At 38.6% G+C, this 21,820-nt stretch overlaps 3 protein-coding genes across 7 annotated transcripts; 2 read left to right on the forward strand and 1 right to left on the reverse strand.

Annotated features, from left to right (window-relative positions):
- Window positions 1–138: 138 nt before the first annotated feature.
- On the reverse strand, window positions 139–5,972 carry LOC112563845 (methyltransferase-like protein 2-A). The gene is given in 10 exon segments (XM_025238228.1): window positions 139–705; window positions 974–1,039; window positions 1,289–1,395; window positions 2,081–2,220; window positions 3,386–3,446; window positions 3,788–3,837; window positions 4,091–4,668; window positions 5,124–5,215; window positions 5,616–5,653; window positions 5,655–5,972. Coding segments are annotated over 10 exon segments (1,518 nt in total). The 5' UTR covers window positions 5,862–5,972; the 3' UTR covers window positions 139–526.
- Window positions 5,973–6,180: 208 nt separating this feature from the next.
- Window positions 6,181–8,371, forward strand: LOC112563847 (programmed cell death protein 2-like). Its single transcript, XM_025238232.1, has 4 exons — window positions 6,181–6,800; window positions 7,075–7,313; window positions 7,564–7,677; window positions 8,134–8,371. Exons 1-4 carry the CDS (start codon window positions 6,227–6,229, stop codon window positions 8,278–8,280), a joined length of 1,074 nt encoding a protein of 357 aa, XP_025094017.1. The 5' UTR covers window positions 6,181–6,226; the 3' UTR covers window positions 8,281–8,371.
- Window positions 8,372–12,865: 4,494 nt separating this feature from the next.
- Window positions 12,866–21,678, forward strand: LOC112563664. 5 transcript variants are annotated; one of them, XM_025237876.1, is made up of 5 exons: window positions 12,866–12,934; window positions 15,697–15,861; window positions 16,440–17,122; window positions 17,859–17,916; window positions 18,240–21,678. In XM_025237876.1, exons 2-5 carry the CDS (start codon window positions 15,732–15,734, stop codon window positions 18,494–18,496), a joined length of 1,128 nt encoding a protein of 375 aa, XP_025093661.1. In that variant the 5' UTR covers window positions 12,866–12,934; window positions 15,697–15,731; the 3' UTR covers window positions 18,497–21,678. The 5 variants fall into 5 exon arrangements, with proteins under 5 accessions (XP_025093661.1, XP_025093660.1, XP_025093662.1 ...); XM_025237875.1 differs by lacking the exon at window positions 12,866–12,934 and adding an exon at window positions 13,558–15,368; XM_025237877.1 differs by lacking the exon at window positions 12,866–12,934 and adding an exon at window positions 13,558–14,120.
- The last annotated feature ends 142 nt before the right edge of the window (window positions 21,679–21,820 follow it).

A 21,820-nucleotide genomic window follows, 5' to 3' on the forward strand; every position in this document is an offset into this window, starting at 1 on the left:
TGGTTCTTTTGTTTGCAAGCAAGACTGATAAGGTGTATTAAAGAGTATTGACAAGGTGGGCGAAAAAAACCAAGTTCTGTCAGCGGAAATGAGCACAAAAATGTTCATGACTTTGTACTATCTGAATCACTAACTTATGTGCTGTGATAGAACTTGTGGAAGCCATCTTGCCACATAATGTAATATAACCAGCAGATTGACACATACTTCCTCAGTTTTGAAATCAAAGGTCTAAAGCAGCAAAACAAAAAAAGGACGCAACATTGACACAGCTTTTGATAAAAACAGTCACAGAAAGACTGGGAAAAAGTAAAACTAAGCCTTGATATTACACTAATTTTTATGTACATGAATGGTTTATACAAACAGTTTTCTTGATTCATGCCACTGATAAAAAAAAAATCCACATTCATGGGTGAATGACCACTTTCCTAAGTAAAAGTGTGGACATCACGAAAATACTCAGAATTTATGCTTCATAAAAGTACTTGTTTTGCTTTTCTCATCTCCAATATGCTATTTAACATCATGATTCTGTCCTTTGTTGGTTGTCTTCTTTTATGATGCCAAGTGGTTTTCTATACTTGCACTGGATCCAAACACGGTACATTTTGAGCTGCCTGCTCCTGTTCACCTGCAGTCGCCTGTCAATCAAATTTTGTTTCTCTTCCAGGCCTGAAGCTTGAAACATGCACCGCAGCTCCTCTGCCAAAAGAAAACAAAGCAAAACTTGCATTTACTTAATGTTGCTAAGCAAAGCAGAAAAAGTCTTGTCAGAGAGCACAGCCAATATGCAAAACAGAAACTGTCACCCCTGAAAGAGAGTTATGCATTTGTGGTTTTAATTTTTAACATAGTAATAGAGAAAGAAAAGAAAAAAGTGGAATTTATTATCTGTTTATGTATCTCAGCAGCAAATCAAAGTTACAGCAGGACTGGATTTCAAATGCAGGCCTGTAACATACGACGTTACCTTGTGTGAAGAAGTATACTCTTGTTCCATCGCCTCGTACATAGAAATTCTCTGACAAGCAACGGCCTGAAAACAAATGTAAATCTCAGTCTAGCAAGACACACAGCAGAGTGTACCAGCTACAATGTTTAAACCAGGTTACAAATCAAGCACACTCTTTTATTGAAATGAACTAATGTGTACATAATCATGTCACTAAATCTCATTTAAAATTTATTCCCCTGCAAACATACATGCAGAGAAGCATCTATTGCAGAACTCGTTTTCGTACAATTTAATGAATCATATTACAAATTGTCATTATTTATATTTTACCTTTTTTGAAACGAAGCTGGGCCAAGTCATACCTCCCATAGTCTCGAAAAAGCAACAGGCCCCCAGGTTTCAGGCAACGGGCTAGGTTGTTGATGGCACTCTGCATCCTATCAAGGTAATTCAAGATAATATACAAGGCCAAGATACTTTTTAAATAATGTGTTAAGGTCAAGTAATTTCAATTTGTGACAAAGTATGAAAATTTGTCAATAATTTTGTATGTAAGATCACTTAGGAAACTAAGTTTGCTGCTTGGGAAGAGCATCCTAGCCACCAGTCATCAACTTCTGAAGAAAGGTGGTATGAACAAATGGAGGTATTTAATCTAGATATATTGTAACATGGTGTTCAGCAGATAGCTATGCACCCCACTCCCGATTCTGACAAACAATGTGAAGATCTTTGAATTGTGGCAAGAAGATTAAGTGCAAAGAGGATAAAATGAACAAAAGCCTTATTAAGTCTGAATATAAAAAGCATGATGAGGATTATATAGGAGTCATTCATATAATATAAACAATAGCACTTTCCCCAGTCATCCTTGCAATACATTTTCAATCTTTAGTGAAACTCAAAGTGAACATTTCATTTTAATGAATATGCTTAAAAGTTGGTGGAAAACCAAGCTGAAATTGAGGAAACATATATTTCACATTAGACTCTAAATGGCTTCAGTATAAGAACTGTATTCAATACATTAATGTGTACTCAAGCAACTCATAAATGAGCATATAGTAGAAATTTCAAAAACATGAATTCTGAGATAAAGATGTGCATTTTTGCTACACTTACTTGTCTGGATGTATTGCTGAGAGAACAAAGATCATGATGATAACATCAAGACTTTCCTGAGGAAAAGGAAGCTCTGCCGTGGAGTCTGTGATATCCCAGACAAATGCATGGCACCGCATAGGATCATAATCTGGATGCTTCTGTGATTATGTGCAAAGATATGTGTGTGAGCAAAAGAACATCTCCCTCCACATTCTCTACTTTCTAAAAAAGGCTTAGTTTTACATTTAGAATATTTTTTTTCCCCAGCTTTAAAAATCAGTTCTCTTCTATCATACCCTAGGAATTGTAATTCAGCTGTATTAAGTCTAGCTTTTAATTCTTTTTTGAAATTATCCATATTCTTTTTCTTCCAAACTTTCTCCAAATTCCCCAATGAACTGTTCAATTCAATGTGATACAGGTGGACTATTTACTGCTATTCTTTGAAGATGAATTATACATGCTTATAAACCATCAAATCTGTTAATGTGCACTAAAACACACGTTCCACAAGCATTACTCCTTACACCAATCAAAATAGCTGTCAATAGTTGCAAACTTGATTATAGTCAATTGACTAGTCTCCCTGCTCATCTTTCTCTGCTGATTTATGACACTCTCCATCTTTACTGTTTGTTCCCTGATTCCTATTAGAGCCTTGTATGTTTGTCTTTAATCACTTATCTTCATGGGCCATAGCTATGAAGTAAGAGTAAGGCATTGCCCTGAGGCAACAGGGAATTCATGGACAAATGTCTTGTTTCCAAAGTTATAAAGCAGCGTCCAAACCCTGCACCTGTCATTTAACCCCTGGAGCCACAGTTATAAAGCAGTGGCAAAGGTGTTCTAGGTAAAGAAACATCAAGTAGTGTCTGCAGGGTCTGAACATCGCTGTATGACTTTGGAAACAAGATGCTTTTCCCTTGGTTCCCCATGTCGCTCCAGGGCAACACCTTACCATCGCTTCATAACTATGACCCCTTAGGTCAGGGATGGGCAATTAATTTTCCCAAGGGGCCGCATGAGAAACTGGGATGGTTCTAGAGGGCCGGACGAATATAGTTAACTCAGTTTTACCCAATACTGTATATATAGTATATTTACTGGCGGGCGGGCCAGCAGGCGGGCCGGTCAGAGACAGGAGGCGGGCCGGATCCGGCCCGCGGGCCGGCGTTTGCCCAGGTCTGCCTTAGGTGTTTCTTCTTCCTACTTTCGTATTCTATGTCTTCTACTTGTTTTAAGCACCGAGAGCATGCTCCTTCATGAGCATGATTATGCACTATATAAATCACATGTTTATTTTTATTATTATTACATGCTTACTTTAACCAACTGAACAGCTGTATTTGAAAAATCACAGCAGTACATCATCAGTCCAGCATCCCTGCAGCACAGAATAAATAAAAGTAAGCATTAAACATTCTGCAATCAGTCATTAACAGTAAAGACATTTTCTTGTCTTTTCTCCTTTCATTTACTGCTATTTCACTGGTCTATACTTTGGTTACAACAGTAAAGAATTAAACAAGTACTAACATCTCTTGTTCTTGTTATTTGGTTCCTCTTTGCCTTTTCTGTATTTGATTTTATTCTTCATTAGTACTATTGTCATATGTTATTTGTTTTCCTGTCCCTTGGATGCTGTCCATGTTTTGTTCTTGTTCTTAGGCACTAAGAGCATGCTTGAATGAACATGCATATAAATTACAATATTACAGTACTCACTTATTGGTATTTAAAACTGGAAAGACTGTGTTTCCAACACCACATCCAACCTGGAAAAAAAAATCTACTGCACCAATTAATGCATAAATAACTTGGTCATTTTGATCACCATGTTGTTATGCTGCGATTTAGTTTAAAAGTTATCTTATAACCCTTATGAATACTTTAATAATGAATTAACCATTTGTCGGCATGGGGTGGGTATATATAATTTTTCTTCAGTATGTGCAGTTAACTGAAGTAGGTACATCGGGCTCAAAATTTGTATAAAGAATGCTGCAGTGAAAACCTGTTGTAGCTCACCTCTAGAAGTCTGAATGTTGAACCTTCACCAACAAATCTGCAAGATGTACTGTTTTCTTTGAACACATCAGGGTGTAAGCTAACTAGCCCTGATATTTTGCAGTTCACATCCTGCTTGTTCTCATTATTGTCAAAAAGTCTTTTGCTCTCTGCTTTTTTTGTCATTTTTGACATTTCCGACAGTTCCACAGAATCAGTTAAAGATGATTGAGGTAAATTTTCTTCTGTGAGCATACTGCCAGAATCTTCTTTAGTATTTTCTTTAAAATCCGATCTGGACAGATTTTCCTCCTGTTGGGCCCCTGTATTTCCATCTAAGCATGCAACTAGTTTTCCACATTCTTCACCACTTCCACAAAAACTACTACTGTTTGCTGCTGCATTTTCCTCCTTCCCTGCTCCTATGGGCATCCCCTTTTCAGCATCTGAGGTTTCAGGACAGTTGGTATCAGTATCTTCAAGGCAATGGTAAAGTTCTGGAAACTCTGTGAAAAGCCAGTGTCTATCTTTGAAAAATCTGTTTTGGTGCTGATTGTAAAATTTGTCCCAGAACATGTCTGCTTCATTTTCATATTCCTCTGAAAAATAAGTAACAACTGAATAATAACTAAAACATTTCTGGCTATTTTGATGCAAATGAAAATGTTTTAAGATCTATTATAAAGTATCTGGATCAGCATAGCACGTTTTCTCCGCCACCTAAACTCAAATTTGTTAACATTTGTTTCTTATCAACATCAACTTTTCTACCTGAACACTTGAGGAGTTCAGCAATTTGTATTAATTACCATTCAATAAGATGCATAACAAAATTATGAAGTATTCATCAAATATTCTTTTAGTTTCATTGATTGTGATATGCAGTTAAATCCATACAATAAACAGCAGGTTCACCAGACTGTTTGAAGTTACTTGAGTCATTAATAAAGTTATGAGCAATCTATAGCAAAACTAAGATATTTAAACTTTGGACACATAACTCTTTCAATGACGGATGCGAATGAATGGCTGACATACAATGTCAGAAACCTACCTTGCTTTTCTTTGGAAACAGTGTGCTGTGTATGTTCCAAGGCCTTGGTCTTTGCCTCTGCTTCTTGTTCTTCATCCCACACTACATGGTCCCTAAGACATCATAACAATTACCAGTCTAAAAGCTGCTATAATGTCGGTGTTGATGGTAAGCATTTCATGTGCCATTCACTTGATCAATTTTACTGACTGTGATCTTCTATTATTGTTACAACTGTATCTTACTGCTGCTGGAAGTATGTGTATATATATATGTTTCAACGCTGTACAGAGAAAACTAACGAAACACTAAACATGAAGTGACGAACAAAGATGTGGGTAGAGGGAGGGGGGAATTGGTGTTTTACGCCGAGCCAGCAAGTAAGACGAGAGCTGAACCCAGGGCAGCCAACCCTCACTGTATTGGTGATAGGCGCTAACCGTTGCACCACGGATCACCCACAAAGAAGCGGAGACAGGATGGTGAAAGCGAGGATGATGGCAATTTACCTACCATGTATTGTGCTGAAAAACATTTTTCGGATCTGTTAAGGAAACGAGTTCCAAACTGAGGCTTAGGTTTCTCCGTATCGTCCTTCTCCATTTCAGCCAATTGATTGAGGGAATGTTGTTCCTCCATTTCCTTGACTAATTTTTTAAGTGCAGAAGAATGATCAGCAGTTTGTGCCTGAAACTGCCTCCAGGCTATTGAGTTAGAACATTGGAAACGTACAGGTTTTAACGTCAATCTTAATGTCATAAGTCAAGAACCTAAGCGTATATCGCTTCCGAGCGAACTTGATCATAGATCGACCACATACGTCTGCTAAACCTGCACGTGTGATGCAAGTATGTTTACAGAAGGGAAGCTACTCTATAATATAATATCTGATGGCATTCCGATTTTTTAATTTAGCGGAACGGAGTAACTACGGTCTTGTACAATAAAGTGCGAGAAATATAAATATTGTCTACAAAAATTTTTCAGTGTATCGATATATGTCCTTGTCTCTCTCTCTGTCAAAACTAACGGAAAGTCGGGGGGAAAGGGGAGACGATTTATGACGTCAGCACTTTATGTGCACCCAAATTTCCACGCAATGCACAGTTGCACCCGATTGCAGCATGGCAGACTCAGGAAAACCAGAGAAGAAGATGGAGAAAGTGGATTTAGGGTTCGTCGACGAGTGTGATTTACGGCTGCTAAAGAGTCATCATTTTCCTAGCAAAGTTGGGGGTAAACCTGCATGGTTATCTCTTAATCCAATTCCCCGTCCCGAGGATTTGTCTTGTCCGAAATGTGGTAGCCCTCAACTGTTTCTTCTGCAAGTCTATGCCCCAAGGGATTCACGAGACGATACTTTTCATCGTATAATCTTTGTATTTGTGTGTCGAAACCCCGCATGTTGCGTGGCAAACAGCACAGAAAACTTTCGAGTTTTTCGATCACAGCTAGGTAGGATAAATGACTTCTTTAGTTCGGATCCCCCTCCAGACGACCCAGAGGCTGACGAAGTCGGTGAAAGTAACCGGCCCGACGCAAAAAACTTTCAACCGCTGTGTGCAGTATGTGGATGTGCCGGACCTAAAGTATGTGGCAGATGTCATAGACAAAATTATTGTAGCAAGGAGCACCAGACTATTCACTGGAAGGCCGGGCACAAGACGAGCTGCAGCACCACCATTTCCCAAACTGCAGGTACTTGTTTAAGCTCTTTTCTGCTGTTTTGAGTGATATAATACTTAAAAATAATATTTACAAGTATTTAAATATCTGACATTTGATTTTAGCAATTAAATATAGTCTATTGAAGACTGAAAGCTATGACATCCATACAGTATACAAGAATAAAAAGTATTGTGCATGACTCATAATGATGTTGATTGCTTGGAATAATTGTTTAATTTAGCTATTTAAATTGTTGGATTGCAAATTAAATGATAATAATGGTTGCATTCTTTTCTGTTAACAGGAACGGAAGTAGACTGCCATGTGTTATTTCCAGAGGCTGAACTCACAATTGATGCTGAAGATTTGTCAGTGGAATCTACTGAGGAGTCATGTCAGCTTCCAGAGTCATCACAGGCAGATGCCAGTAATGCTAGTGCACAGTACAGTAACGAAGAGCTGGAGCAGATTGCTAGACAAGAGACAGAGGATGACAAGCAGTTTCAAAAGTTCAAGAAGCGAGTGGCACATGAACCTGATCAGGTTCAGTATAATTTTGGTTCCTCTATTTTGTTCTGTACAAACTGCTGTTGGAAATGTACTGTGTTGTTGACATGTATTTTAAAAAAGGCACTGCTTATAAAGGTGTGATTATGAAGTGTCTTCTTGTTCCTGTTCGCAAAGAGACTATACGAAATATTAGTATTTTAAATGAAGTCATTTAAAGACTTTATTTAATTTATGGAACATTATTAGTTTTGGACTTTAAGTTGGTTATGTGATGTGGGCACAGGTTCTGAGATACTGTAAGGGAGGACAGCCTCTTTGGGTATCTGCTGAAAACAAAGCCAGAACTGAAGATATTCCAAATTGCTCTTGTGGAGCACACAGGGAATTTGAATTTCAAGTGAGTGCATCTTTCTTTTTATTTCTTCAGTGAAGTACAGCAGGTAAAAGCAAGTTGATAAATAGAAATAGTACACGTAATACAATAGTACATGCAACCTTCCTATTACTGAAGGACTGGGACAAATTATTATTTGACATGCACTATGTTTTGTTATATCTACTTTGCTTGAAGTAGATAAAATGCTGTGTAACATAGTTTTTACTAATTTAAAATTTATGTTAGGGGAAAACATTTCTTTCTGCAAGATCCTTATACCACCTTTAGATAAGAAAATAGATCAAAGCAGTAACGAAATATTCATAAACAAATTGCTATCATGATGCTGCTGTTGTTGATTAGTACATCTCTTGATTAGGATTTTGGTAGAGTGGTGGTGTTAATGCCATGTAATTGCTGTGATTTCTGGTATGATGAGGTACTGTTTATGATCATTTGTAACTACTGTGACTTCAGGTAATGCCCCAGCTGTTGAACTATCTGGGTGTGGACAGCACAAGTGCTAGTTTGGACTGGGGAACTCTGTGTGTGTACACATGTTCTGAGAGCTGCAGCATTGGAACAACTATGTCCCAGAATTTATCTGGAAGCAAGACTTTTTAGCTCATCAGTAGTTTTGTTGCTGAACCTTTCAGACTTACTCTCATTTTATGTTTTACATAAACGGATTAAGTGGATTAAATCTGAGTCAATATTTGGTTGTTTTTTTTTTTTGTTGTGTGTGAGTGTGTGTGCATGTATATGTATTAGATGGGAATGATAGCATTATTTTCACTGTTGTATATTCTAGGCTGGACAATCCCAGATTTCTCAGCTTTCCTTCTGGACTTACACCTGACGCATAACTGTCAGGTCATACTCTTTGGCATTTGTATTTGTTGCTATAGCTCTTACTGAAAACTTGTTTTTAAAAAAATGCAAGAATATAAGTTGTTTTGAAGATGGACTAGCTCATTTTTAGCAGTAAAATATCTTCCAAAAAAGTTTCTTACAAATGTGATTCAAATTTCCTACAAATCAAACATGTTTCCACTTGCGGTCTCATATTTCTCAAAGTTCTGCTTAGGTGGAAAATGTGGATAAAATCATCAATTACTATTTTGGTTATACAACTGTTCTAAGAAGAATGTGTTTTTGTGTGATTACTGAGAACTACACAGGCATGAAGGCAGCGTGGGTGTAGATAAGAGAATGTAGGGATGGGGGTCAAGGAAACAAAAACAGACTATATAACAAAAAATAAAGTGAACTGTTATAGAAATATTATAAGGTGACAAAAACTAAGCGTGTTATTCACAAGAAAGAAATAAAATTTGATAACCACAAACAACAGCTGATATCTATGCAATATTTTCGCGCACAAAAATGTGATTGTGACATGTGCGATCCTGACCCGAAAGCCAGAAAGCTTGCATGTAAATCTCATTAATAAAGAGTGTACCTGTTAAACTCATTTATGACTTTTTAAAACTAATTTTTAATTTATTGAAATATTAATAAATGCAGAAGATCTTTATCTAAGAAGTACTGTCCCGCGAACTGCACGGACTTAGTGGCTCAAGATGCTGAGCAGGTGTGAGCGGAGTTCATCCCAGTGAAAAGCCGCGACCAGATTACTATTGAAACCCGACAGTCGGCTGCCCGAATGAAAGCAGTTTCGAATCCTGGACTAAACAAAACAAAAAAAAAAAGAAACTCGATGTTTTTTTTTGTCGCCAACAACTCACGTCGCCTGTTCTCCGAGGGAGAACTCTGAAACTCGTCTCTAGTTGTGTTACGAAAAGTTGCACGGAGGGAAAAAGCTTCAAAATGGCCGTTTCTCCTCATTCAGAGAGAGATGTAAATGAAGAGGTCAGCTCGCTGTCTGTGCCCGATGAACGTACAACCTTCAGCTTAGTATCACCTAGGCTAGACAGAATCGACTCAGAAGCTTCAGAGGGCGTTCTGCTGGCGACGGTTGGCGGGACTCCGAGACTCAGCACTACACGATGTATGTCTACTTCTCTGTCAACAGCTACGTGCTGGCTGCAGTCATCGTCTGCTTTCTCCTGCTCACCATTGTCTGCTTGTGGTGGAGCTACTGCAAGAAGAGGTTAAGGCCACCTCCAGTAGCACCAGCGAAAGCGACCAAAGGTACCGACAAGAGGGGCAGGGATGTGGTTGTTTCGCATCGTCGTCTCATGACGCCGAACGCAGACGATAAAAGTGAGCGTGCATGTCCTGGACAGTCTGCTTTAGCCGTGGAGGACAAACTGGACAGCGAACATGGTGATAAATCTTTGCAAACGGTCATAACGGAAGCTGGTGACAGCATCGCCCAAACAGGGAAGAGCATACAACTAGAAAGTCAAGTTCCCAGACACAGGAAGGCTAGTATGACCGACTTCATCGATGTCGAGAACAACGGAGACTTGAGGATGGCCGGAAGCGACTGGAGCGATGACACTGGCATCACACTTAAACGTCAAGACGCTGACTTTGATGACAACGAAGAGACCAACTCCGACAAGCTGGAGTTCGATGACGACAGTTATCGTGCACAATGTCTTCACAGCGATGACGATTGGCAGAGGAGACGTCGCCGCTGATGGAGGATGCTGATACACTGTCCGAATATCTGACCAACTTTGCTCTGCCCTTCACTCCAGCCCACCTGCCGGCAGACAACAGGGAGCCGGACCCCATGTCAACCTATGGCCAGGTGACAACAAAGACGGCGAGGACCTGTTGCAGCCTGACGAATCCTTCAGTCTGGCGCAGGGGTCAAGGTAAGTCACGTGCTTGGGGAGTAGGGGTTAGACACCATGACACTTTTCAAGAACCAAAAATGGAAGCTAGGACTAGGGTTTAGGCGAATAAAGGTCTAACTATAATCTTCACAGCCTAACTTTTAACATCCCAGACTTCCCTAATCCTAACCCCTATTTCCTGTCATGGTGTTTCATGTTTCCTGTGTCGTGGAATTAGAATGTCTTCGCTTCTGGCCCTGGGGAAGTAAATTTACTAATTTTTTTCTTCCTCTTATATGCGTGTAAAGAAACAGAAGTATTTTGGGGCTGTGTTTAAAATCCATTTCACTACGGTTATGTCTCTTCAATTGTCGCATGTTCTTTTAAATTTATTGGGAGTTTGTTCCAATGTTTCATGCAGGCACAGCCAGAATGTTCGCCGTATCATTTGGCGTGGTTCACTCCGCTACCTCGCAACAAATGGGGTCTTCGTTGTTCTATGTCCACCCGGAAACTCGCCCAGCTGCAAGAAGAGCTCCATCTCCCTTCTTCTGCTAAACGAAAACTTGAAGGAGGGGCTGAAAATGTCTCTGTTACTTCAGCAGCCACTCTGACTTTGAACCCTTCCTCAAAAAGGCAACAAATGTATGATGAAAACGCTGGCATCTCTCAAGCTGCTGACCGTGATTCCGGACTGTCGTCCATCATCTTCGGAAGTCAGACGGATGCTGACACTGGTCAGGGATACAGCAGTCCGGGTCCTTGCCCGTTACCGGAAATTGAAGTCGTTCCGCAGCGAGAAGTCATGGATTGTGGAGACGTCTCACGAAGAACCACCGAAGGCTTTCTTTACGAGAGCCCCCGCGACTAAGCCTTGTGTCTGCCAAAGTGCTGATGCCACCAAGCCTTCCGGAAGTTCTTGTGAAGATCCTGCAAGCCAGAAGGTGAGCAAGACCCCGGGACAGAGAACCGAGAGCGAGTCCGTTTCTCTGCTGCTGGCACGAGGAGGATGTCGAAGTTCCAGAAGCGCAGCAACAGCTAAAACCAAGTCCAGATCCATGCGGGTCACCAGCACGAAGGTACGACCTCGCCTGACCTTTTTGCACCCGAAAGGCAAGGCCTCGTTGAGCGAGGGTTGCTTGGCCGACAAGCCGCTGTGCACGTCATCGGTGAAGAATCTCGTCGAGCTGCTCGTCAAGAGTTCTGCTGCTGACGACAAGAGATGTGCAGGGGGGCAGGCAGGGACAGGATACTGTCCACGTGGATGATTCTCTCTGTGGGATAGCTTTCCCTTTCGAGGCTCAAGCGAATCGCTAGTCTGGGAGAATGAGATTGCAGCCAATATGAAATCAGAAGAAGAGGAAGAAGAAATTTATTTCACGAGAACAAGTCAACTATAAAAGTCCAACCTCAGGCTTTGCAGACCGGGTCTGATCTGCTTCACGATGACTTGTGGATCGTCATTGTTTCAGGAGAACATTGTTTTGGCTTCAAGACTCAAGACAAGACTTGAAACCTTTTTCTCATTTGTTTGTACTTTGGCAAAGAGTCGCCTATTATATCATTGTTTAATTACTGTACCTGCATTGTAATATTAAATATTGTCCTGTGTTTTGCAATAATTTGATAGAAATTGCAGTTGATATTCCTAGCAATAAACTGCTATAGCTGTTGAATATTGAATGTAGCAAATTTTGGATTTACAGTCAACAGTGATGTTAAAAACGTTTATGACTTTCCCATCAAGCTTTCACTGAGGATCTTCGAATGCCTTGGCTTGTGAAATCGAGCCCGATCTCATTTCCCCAGTAATCACAGGTTGTCGATACTTACACTTTCTTTTGGTGAATGCTAGATTGAAGCTGGGGTACATAAACTTTCTTTTTTGGCGAATGTGGATTGAAGCTGAGGATCCGATTAAAAAAAATTATTTTTTTTTGTTAGAAGGAATTTGGCAATATTTATATTTATTTTTTGCTAAATACTTAAGTGTTATCTGCCTCTTCCGTAGGAACAATAACATGTTTACTGATGGGTACGGCAAAATATCAATTATTTTTTGATTAATAGGTAATAAAGGTGGATACAATGCAGGCTTTATAATTGAGAAGTTTGAAAGTATGTACTGTACCAGGAGAAAACAAGCACTGCACACCTAGAGAAGCGAACCAGTGACAATGTACAGCCTCGTCATCCCAATCCTTACCTACTGACTCATTACACACGCATGCACACATACATTCTTTTGTGTGTGAGAGAGCGTGACCACGAGACTAACAGCCTAGTGAACGCAAACAGCTAACGAGGTCAAGTTCGTTCCGGGTCACCGGAACTACGTCACGATGTTGCCGGACCTGCCTGCAGTCGAAATGTTGCCGGTCCATTCTACCATTAGGAGAAGTAGGCAGCTACCTAAGACACAAGCACTGAGGGGTTACATAGATGGTCTGCTTTTTGTTTTTTTTTTTTTTTTTCTAAAATGACGAGTGTCGTTGTGTAGGTTGTATTCATATATACTCATGATTGATGTAAGTTGCAGCTGCATTAAGTCTGTAATTAATTTCAGACCTCTAAACGTACCATCACTGTATCAGACTTCATACAAACATTACACAATTTCTAAAATTATTTTTTAAATGGTTGAATATACCATCAGATACCATCTAAAGAAATATCAGACATCAAAAGTAATAAGGTCGACAGATGTGATTTATCATAGAAATCATACTTCGAACGACTGCTATAAAGACTGTTGCTATCAAAGATGGGAACTTAATTCAGTCTTCATCTCTTAAGGCAATTGCCTTTTGTTTCATCACTCGCCTGTTTATATATTTCCTTTCCCTCCTCTTTCCTTATTTTTTTTTCTGCCCAAAGGTAAGAGAGAAAGGTGCCTCGAATGTCATGCGTGACAAGGAAATTCTTGTACGAAGGATTGTTTCGAAAAAAAAAATTTGAAAACAATTATAAATATAGAAAAAAGGTTTTATTCTTTGCGAGCTTTTATTTTCTTGTTTTCTTGTAATACATCGGCTTTAAAGAGGTACATCGTGCACGTACACACGTGGCTCCACAAATATTATTGCTTAATCACACACATTTGGCACCTCGATTCTAATCTCTTTTTACTGATTTATCTTCTTCTGTTCCATCGATTCACATTTCATTAGCGATCGCAATCAACGTCGCGTGCGCTGATGTAATAATTTTGTATTTTGTTTGTACATATGGGACTGTGTAAATGCCTTTGGAGAGTTAAAAAACGGCTTATAAACAAAACAGAAGAAGAGGGAGCCTGTAAGAAGTCACTCATCCCAACTCCGACCGCAGTCTTGCGCAAGTTTGTCCGCTGGCGCCTGCTTCCCTTCGCTTCTTCTTCTGTCACGTGACCTTTCTGGCGGTGTCGGGGATAGTGGCGCCGTCTTTTTTACAGACACCCGGATACTCAGGAGTCTGTTACTAGCACTTGGGTGTGCGAGATGACGCTCTCCTCCCACATCTGTTTCTTTCCATCGATCGCTGTATATAATTGCAAACAGCTCCAATGTCTGTTATTAACACGCCAAACATTATTTTTGCGACTGCTCGCTGCTTCCACAGCAAATAGAAAAATTCTTTTGACCGCAATAGTTTTCCATCATTCAGACATCGACATCACAAACGGACAGGTCTGCAGCCTCAGTCCAGGTACAATACTTTCGTTGTGAAAGACAGGTACGTGAGTCCACAGATTCTCGCGATTGACTTTATTTTATCGTCAGCTTTATGCTCAAATGATGCGCAAAGTTAATTCTCGCTTGGGACGAGACTCTCAATGTGTTAAAATGTCCTATTAGTTAAGCTACTACCCTGTCTGGAGGTTGGATATGTAAAGCGTTGAAATATTAAATCATACATCAAGCCAGAGACGATAATACCTACCAAGTGACTTCAGCATGCTGTATGCCCGAGTTGGATATTTACAGCACAGTGGAGAAGATTCGTGTCTTCCCTACCATGAATTGTATTAAGCGTTCTTTAACACAATAATCTATGATAAGAGTACAGAAAACGGATTGAAACGAAAAATTCCTTTTATAGAAGGGGATCTGACCAATAATTATACATAATAGGTTGCAGGAATTTAATGATGTTAAAAAAAAACTAATGATCGTCCTACTCATCTTCACGAAGAGATGAGAAGAAATAAAATATCTTTTGCATCGTCTATAAAGTAGTGAAGTATATCATCTAACCTTTTAAATATCTGAAGTATCTCTTTCAACATACAGCAAGCAATTCAATCGAATAGAATGTGCTAGATAAGAACGTTCAAACACACACATTCACACCAAAAAAAAAAAAAAAAAAAAAAACACACACACACAGGACGCCGTTCGAAGAAAACGTTATTACACGTGATGCACGGATCGAGTCACAGAGGATCGAGATACTTCTTACATATGAACTAGGTGAGACCAGACTTGCATTGGTATGCAAATATCTGGACTAAAGAGACTGAAATATCTGTGCTATGTATTTACAAAGATCTACGCACTGCTCGTGCAAGTGCCATCTGTTTTATGCGTGACTCAGTAATCATTTTCAAGGATTTTTTTCGGTTTATACGTAAACATGAGTAAATAGAGTGATGGCATGATTTACAGTCTCAGCAGCTGCTTATAATGCAGGTAGGGGGAGAGAGAGCGCGGGGACTAGCTGTTGATGATGGTGTAGCGGCGGTGAAGGTCATGTTTTGCGGCGGTCGAATACCGAGCGGCAGCTAAATTTTGACGAGGGATCTAACAGTAAATGAGCGCCTGCCTTGATTATGTGTGCGGGATGTGCTACAGGCCTTTAAGTAGTTTCCCGCACGTGCACCTTGCCCTCCGCATCCCTTTCGGCGGATGTCGGAGAAGTCTGCAGTAGATGGCATGATGTATATACTTGAACCTGCATCAATGGAAGCTAAGACAGAACGAGGTGAGCATCATTCCTTTACGACACATCCGATTTTGCACAGTGCAACAAGACGTTTGAAATACTCCAAAATATATTTCTATTCCTTTGAGACCACCGGCCGTCAGTTTTACTACCAGCAAAATGTTTTCTTCGTGTTGTCAGAATATTTGTTTCAATAGTCATAGTGATGGTTGTCATACCACAGGCTATGCCAACTTCTTACACGTTCTCAAGCATGTGCAGGACTCGTTGAGCCTTTTGATGTTGCATTGACGATTTAAACATGATTATTGCGCTGTTTGAGATCAGTCAGACTGATGTACACTGTTCGTCCATGTTTGTGTTGCAGCCTGACGTCACAAGGGAGACCACTCGTAATTGCCGATGGATCACGTGACCACAACATCGACCATCATGGCGCGGCTGAGGTGGAAACTGAAGCGGATGGCGTTGGTCATAGCGGTTGCATGCCTCTTGTGGTTAATGTATTTGCTAACTTTATTGCCTTCGAAAAGTGAGTTCTTATTTCGCTGAACACATTTCAGTCTAATTATTATTTTGCGTGTTTTCGTGGATAGCTAGATATACCGTTTATTTATTTATTGTCGTTAAAAATTGGAACGTTACTGGTTTTTGTAGTAAACATAAATGTTTTGATTCTGACCAAATGTGGGAGGTTGGTGAGTCAAGTAAATTGGGACGTACTGAAGTATGAGAGGACAGGGAAAAACGCATAAAATTTGATAAATATGCAAGCGTCTGACATGATAGGATAAATATTTCAAAGTGTTTAAATAGGTGCTTGTATTTTGTGTGAAGTATTGTTGTAGCGACATGTTGGTGAGATCAGTCTTTAAAGGCATAGGTGATTTTTGTTGCTTCAGTCACAAGAAAACAATACGTAATATACAAAATACAATACATTTTTAGTTTAACTAATTGATTGTTAGAACAATTTTGAAAATAAGCCAAAAGTCTCTTCGTTCTGTTTTGTGTTATGTTTATATTAGTAAAACATTTTTTTTAAATCACCATAGGACTATGATTCAAGGCATACCACAAGCTGGCCACAAAACGTTTTTTTTATTTCAGGCAGTTTGATGTCTTTTCCAGGCCATTTCAAGGCAGAAGCTGGTGATTTGCTTGAGTCCAAGTCCATTTCCAGACAGTACTCCACCAGTGATCCAGCAGTGTATAAACCTCCCATTGTAGAACCAAAGGACAATGTTTTAGATGCACCTCAGGGTCCAGCACTTAACAAGGAAAGTGAAAGTCACCAAGGTCAGCAGAAAGAAGAAAAGAATAATGTCAAAGATGGTCCAGTTGCTAAGGTGGGACGAGATTATATACCTTTAAAAAACAGCACATCTGAGTCGGGAGTGAAGTCAAAGAACAAAACTTATGAAGGGGATGAAACAGTGAAGAATAAGACTTTAGAGCAGCTAGGAGTCATGGGTGTGGTTGGAGGCAAGAAGAGGGAGCTTCCACAGCTTGTCATACCAATGAAATGGAATTTGTCTGTTTCTTTTGATGACATTGGGGCAATCATGAAAGAAACAGAATTTTTGAACAAAGTTGACCCCCTAAACTTGCATGCACCAATCTTGCTTAGTTCTCGGAATCGAACAGCCAACTTTACCTACAGCATGCCGCTCAAGTTTGGATTCTGTGACTGCTTTGAACATTACTGTCTCTGCTGTGGCCGGCTGACCAATGCAAGGCTTCATTTGAATACAACTGCCTGCACAAACTTCACTTTTATGTCCAAAACACATGTAAGTTAATTTTGCTATGAGTTTCATTTATAAGACTGGAAATGAAGATACATAGTATTGTTGATCTTATTTGAGGAGGTCAGAGTGTACATTTTTTAGACATGTAAGTTCTTCCTCCCTGTAAATGTTAATGTTATGGTGTTCATGTTAAGTAACACCTTCTTTCCCTTCATAATAATGACATCTTGCAGATTTTTCTTCCAGGTTTGTTGCACAAAACTAAATGTATCCGTCCTGCCAAAACCAACCTTGTGCTTAAATGATGTTGTAAATGAATTATTATTATTGTTAACATTATAAATATATGAAACAGTTGATCAAATGTTAGCAAACTTGTTTGGTAAGATAATGTGATTTTTTTGGGGGGTGGGGGGAAATTCTTCTTGGGTGATTTAAGTTTGGGACTAGAACTGATAAATATTGCCAACAAAAAAAAAAAATCAAAGATTATTTTAAAGATAAAAATACACATTTAATTATTTAACCATGAACTTGATATTTTGAAAGTGAAAAAGAGAATTTACTCATTAGTTTTGAGGCATAAGCAAATTGCTCAGGGAGGATACAATACTTTATAGACTAATAATAGACCAAGTCGACCAAGGTTATGGTCATACTTCTTTGTGCATGTTTTTTTTTTTTTATTATTATTATTTCTCAGGTTTGGCTAACATGTAAATGGTGTGGTTTTGTTTTAGGATATTTTCTGATTATTCAAGTTTTCTATTTGTTTTAGGAACTTGACCTGTCAGTATCACTGAGTGCCACACCAATTTATCATGGTGTTATATCTGGTAAGCAAAATATTGTTAATAACATTTATTGAATCATTATATTGCAGAACACATAGCATTTTATATTGATCAAATAAAACTAGATTAGGCTTATGGTACTAATTACCAGACAAGTTATGGTCTAAGTATAATGTTAGGCATATACAGTACTTTGTTATAAAAGTCCTGTATCACATATAAAGTGTGTAAATTTGTGTTTATGAAGTCAGTTGTTACAACAAAATCTACCTGTTATGCTGTTGTGTGTGATCTATCATTGAGTCAGAATACCACTAGATATTTCCTAACTCAAGTTATTTTCTACTTAAATTGCCTTCTTGCAGCTGATAAACCCCCCTTGCTGTGCATTGGATCCTCTCCCCAAGTGGCAGACATGTGTCTACACTTCTTTAACATGACCTACAAAGTCAACGAACACAACGCACATCAAACACAGCTTCTGGGTTGCTTTGACTTCAGTCTGAATTTGTTCAACCGGACCATAGGAGCTTTCCCTGTGGACTGTTTCCAGATACCTGGAGATCCCAATGTAGTGCATAAAGAGAGAGTGTTTAACATGGTGTTTAATTGGATGCCATAAGGAGAGAGTGGTTAACATAGTATTAAACTGGATGCTATAAATTTTGCTGTAAAATGACATATTTGCTACTATGTCACTGCATTCTTTGTCAGCATGATTTTTACTTGGAAATTCCTATAAAGCAATCGTTTTGGAATAAATAGGAAACTGTGCATGAGTGAGTCAATGTGTGGGTATGAATGCTTGTGCTTATAAATTTGGTTGACAGTGGATGTTGGTAAAAGTTCTCATACACGTCTATAAAATATAATGTGCGATGTATGTGACAATGTGTAAAATATGTTTGTAAATATGGGAGATAACCAGAGATGATCCAATATCAAAAAGTGTTACTTCCATGAGACTAGCCTAGACTTTTAATGGTTTTCTAAGTTATTCTAAGACAGACATAAAACAATAATATTAGAGCTAGCCATGGTTCAGGGGCTTTTGATAGGTGTACAGTTGTGATAGGCCAGGCAATATGTAAATATGTGAACTTAAAGTTGTTAAATGGGTTATTTACCTTTGCTTATTGTTATATGCTTTAATTATAGTCAACGATGCCACATGTGTTACTGTTACAGTTAAGTTGGCCATGCTTCCAAAGTTTGTTCATTTTAGATTGAAGAGCATACAGAGAGTGAGAAAGAGAGAGAGAATGTGAAAGATGAGAGTACTTGCCCATCGCAAACACCTTTAAGCATTTTTCACTGAGAAAAAGCTGTGAATTGATGGTATTATGTTGGTGAGTGGGCATTGACTTATTTGTACCTTTTGATGGTTCTGGTAAATTATGTATATACTGTAATATTTTTAAAATGAGTTAGTGGCTATTTACAGATTTCCCACAGAGGTACTTCTGAACAGTATTGTAAATTGCAACCATTTGTGTAACTGCCACATGTTGAAGATTATGTAGATCTGAAACATGTCCTTTAAAAATGTCTGTTTTTGAATGTCATTCTTTGATAATGAATGTGCAGATATTTCTGAGGCTGCCTATACGAGCAAACTACCTATCTCTCTGCAATGTTGTGCAACCTTTTACGCTGAGTAGGTCTTTTCATCCAGCAGGCTATGATTTACCTTCTGTACCCTATGTGACTTTAAAAATTTGGGTATTGCACATTTTCTTACTTGAAACTCTTTATCCCTTTCATCCCCTCCTTTTTGTTTGTTTCCAGCATGTAAGTCAATTTTTAAAAACAACCAGTTTCTCTGATAATTAAAGCACTGATGTATCCCCACTCCTCCCATTTACCCATGACTAATTTTGCATGCTTTGTCATGCATTTGCTTTTCTTACATGCCTTGTTGTTTACCATTGTACCTCTGTTGTATTTTCCTCTGTTAGAACAATCTTGTTTTTGCTATTATATCTGTTTATGGCTGTTTTCTTATGACATTTATTTACTTCTTTCTTTGCATATTCATAAATGTTCATTTTTCAGGGCTTTCTGAATACAAGATGGTTAGTTGCTAAGTTTTGAGATGAGACTATCTCTTAACAAGCTAAACCAGTCATTTGAAAAACAAATATGCTTGTGAGTGGGTCTTTTTAAAAAAATTGAGAACAAAAGTGACTTCCTGTAACTGTTTTCAGTTTAACAGAATTTAAACTTCTTATTCTTCTGCATTCTATTACATCTATATACATCATTATCTTCTGTCGGTGACCATATGGAGCAGTATTGGTGTCTGCTTCTTTCACTTTTGGTTATCCCAGTCCTGATATCCATATAAGTCTAATTGTATTTAAAACCAATCAAAAGGTTGTATTTATATTAGCATGAATGTTGTGTGTGTGTGAGAGAGAGAAATAATTTGTGTGTACATATGCACATTCTTGTGAACGTGTGTGTGTTTGCTCAGCACCTTTGGTTACTGAACTGACTATGAAGAGGAGAGAATATTCTTTAACTACCTGGAGAAATTGTGACAAAGAGAAATTGGTACTGAATATAAGGACAGTAAGCTTAAGGAAACAGAATCTTTGTCAGAAGTGAACAAACTTGCCTATAGTCACAAATTTTACTGCTTGATTACAATGTTGAATGGACTCTATAAAAGGTCCTTCATGGTTATGTACTTGTTATTCGCATGCTGGTAGCAGTGTGTAACCATCAATGCGAATCCATGGGACACTGATGATTTCTTGTTCAGTTTATCAGTTTCTTTGCCCATTTTTCTTGTTCCCACTGTGATGTGCAGACAATTTTTTTCCGTGCAAATGTCGAGGTTTTTTGGTGATTGTTCATGTTTTTCCACAATCACCAAATGTTCCGAAACATGATCATTCTGAAAAAAATGTTAATATTTATATTTTATCATATTATAGTCTTTTTCTCTTGGATCTTGTTTGCTTTTGCACACATGGCGTTGTGCCTGACAAGCATTTGAACATTTTTAAAAAATTGAATTCATAGTTCATTGTGGTTTCTTTATTGCATTCATAGTTCATTGTGGCTTTATTGCATTCATAGTTCATTGTGGTTTCTTTATTGCATTCATAGTTCATTGTGGTTTCTTTATTGCATTCATAGTTCAGGGTGATGCTTGCTTCTTAACCATGATTGTCATAAGGGACTGTTGTCAGTATTCTGTACAGGAAGATAAGCATTGTTTAAACATATACATTTTTTTTTCTGGATTTCAAGCCAAGCTTTGGCCATCCAGTAGGGAAAAAATGGATTCAGTCCAGCAGGAGAGTTGAGGGGCTTGACTTGCCAGATGAAGGAATGCAAAATAACTGTTAAGGTAACCAGAAAAATATGTACTCTCCTTGCCCTCCTCCTTTGGGTCAAACCATTCTTTCTCGCCATAACCAGAAAGTTCGGCCTTTACTTGCAGGCAGATGAAATTACTTTTCCCTGTTATTTCACTACACACCAAGCGTTTTTAAATACAAGTGTCAGAAGATTTGCCTTTCCTGGTATTCATGAAAAGGCATTTGCAATAGATTTAAATGTGACATGCTTTCAGGTCGCAAGGCACATATCATAGTATATTTTTGTTTGACTGCAATTCAAGTCAGCGTCCTTTTTCTTTTATTCCCAAGATGTTCTGTTTTTTTACCTTCTAAATTTTGAGTTCGACTTTGAGATATGGGAAATGTGTACTCTAGTTGTTGTGGGAGGGGCAGTAAGGAAAAGACTACATAGAAAACGCGAATAAATTATAAACAAATGAATTGTGGAAAACTGCTTTGTATGAGTGTTACTTTTTAAATTTTATTTTGAACTTCAGTGTTGGTTTGAGAGATACTGCATTATTTGGAAACTAGTTAGAATAATTGTGTCGATTCCTGTCGATATCCAAATATTAGTCTATCGGTGAAGGGTG

Source organism: Pomacea canaliculata, linkage group LG5, assembly GCF_003073045.1.
Source record: "Pomacea canaliculata isolate SZHN2017 linkage group LG5, ASM307304v1, whole genome shotgun sequence".
NCBI lineage: Eukaryota > Metazoa > Mollusca > Gastropoda > Architaenioglossa > Ampullariidae > Pomacea > Pomacea canaliculata.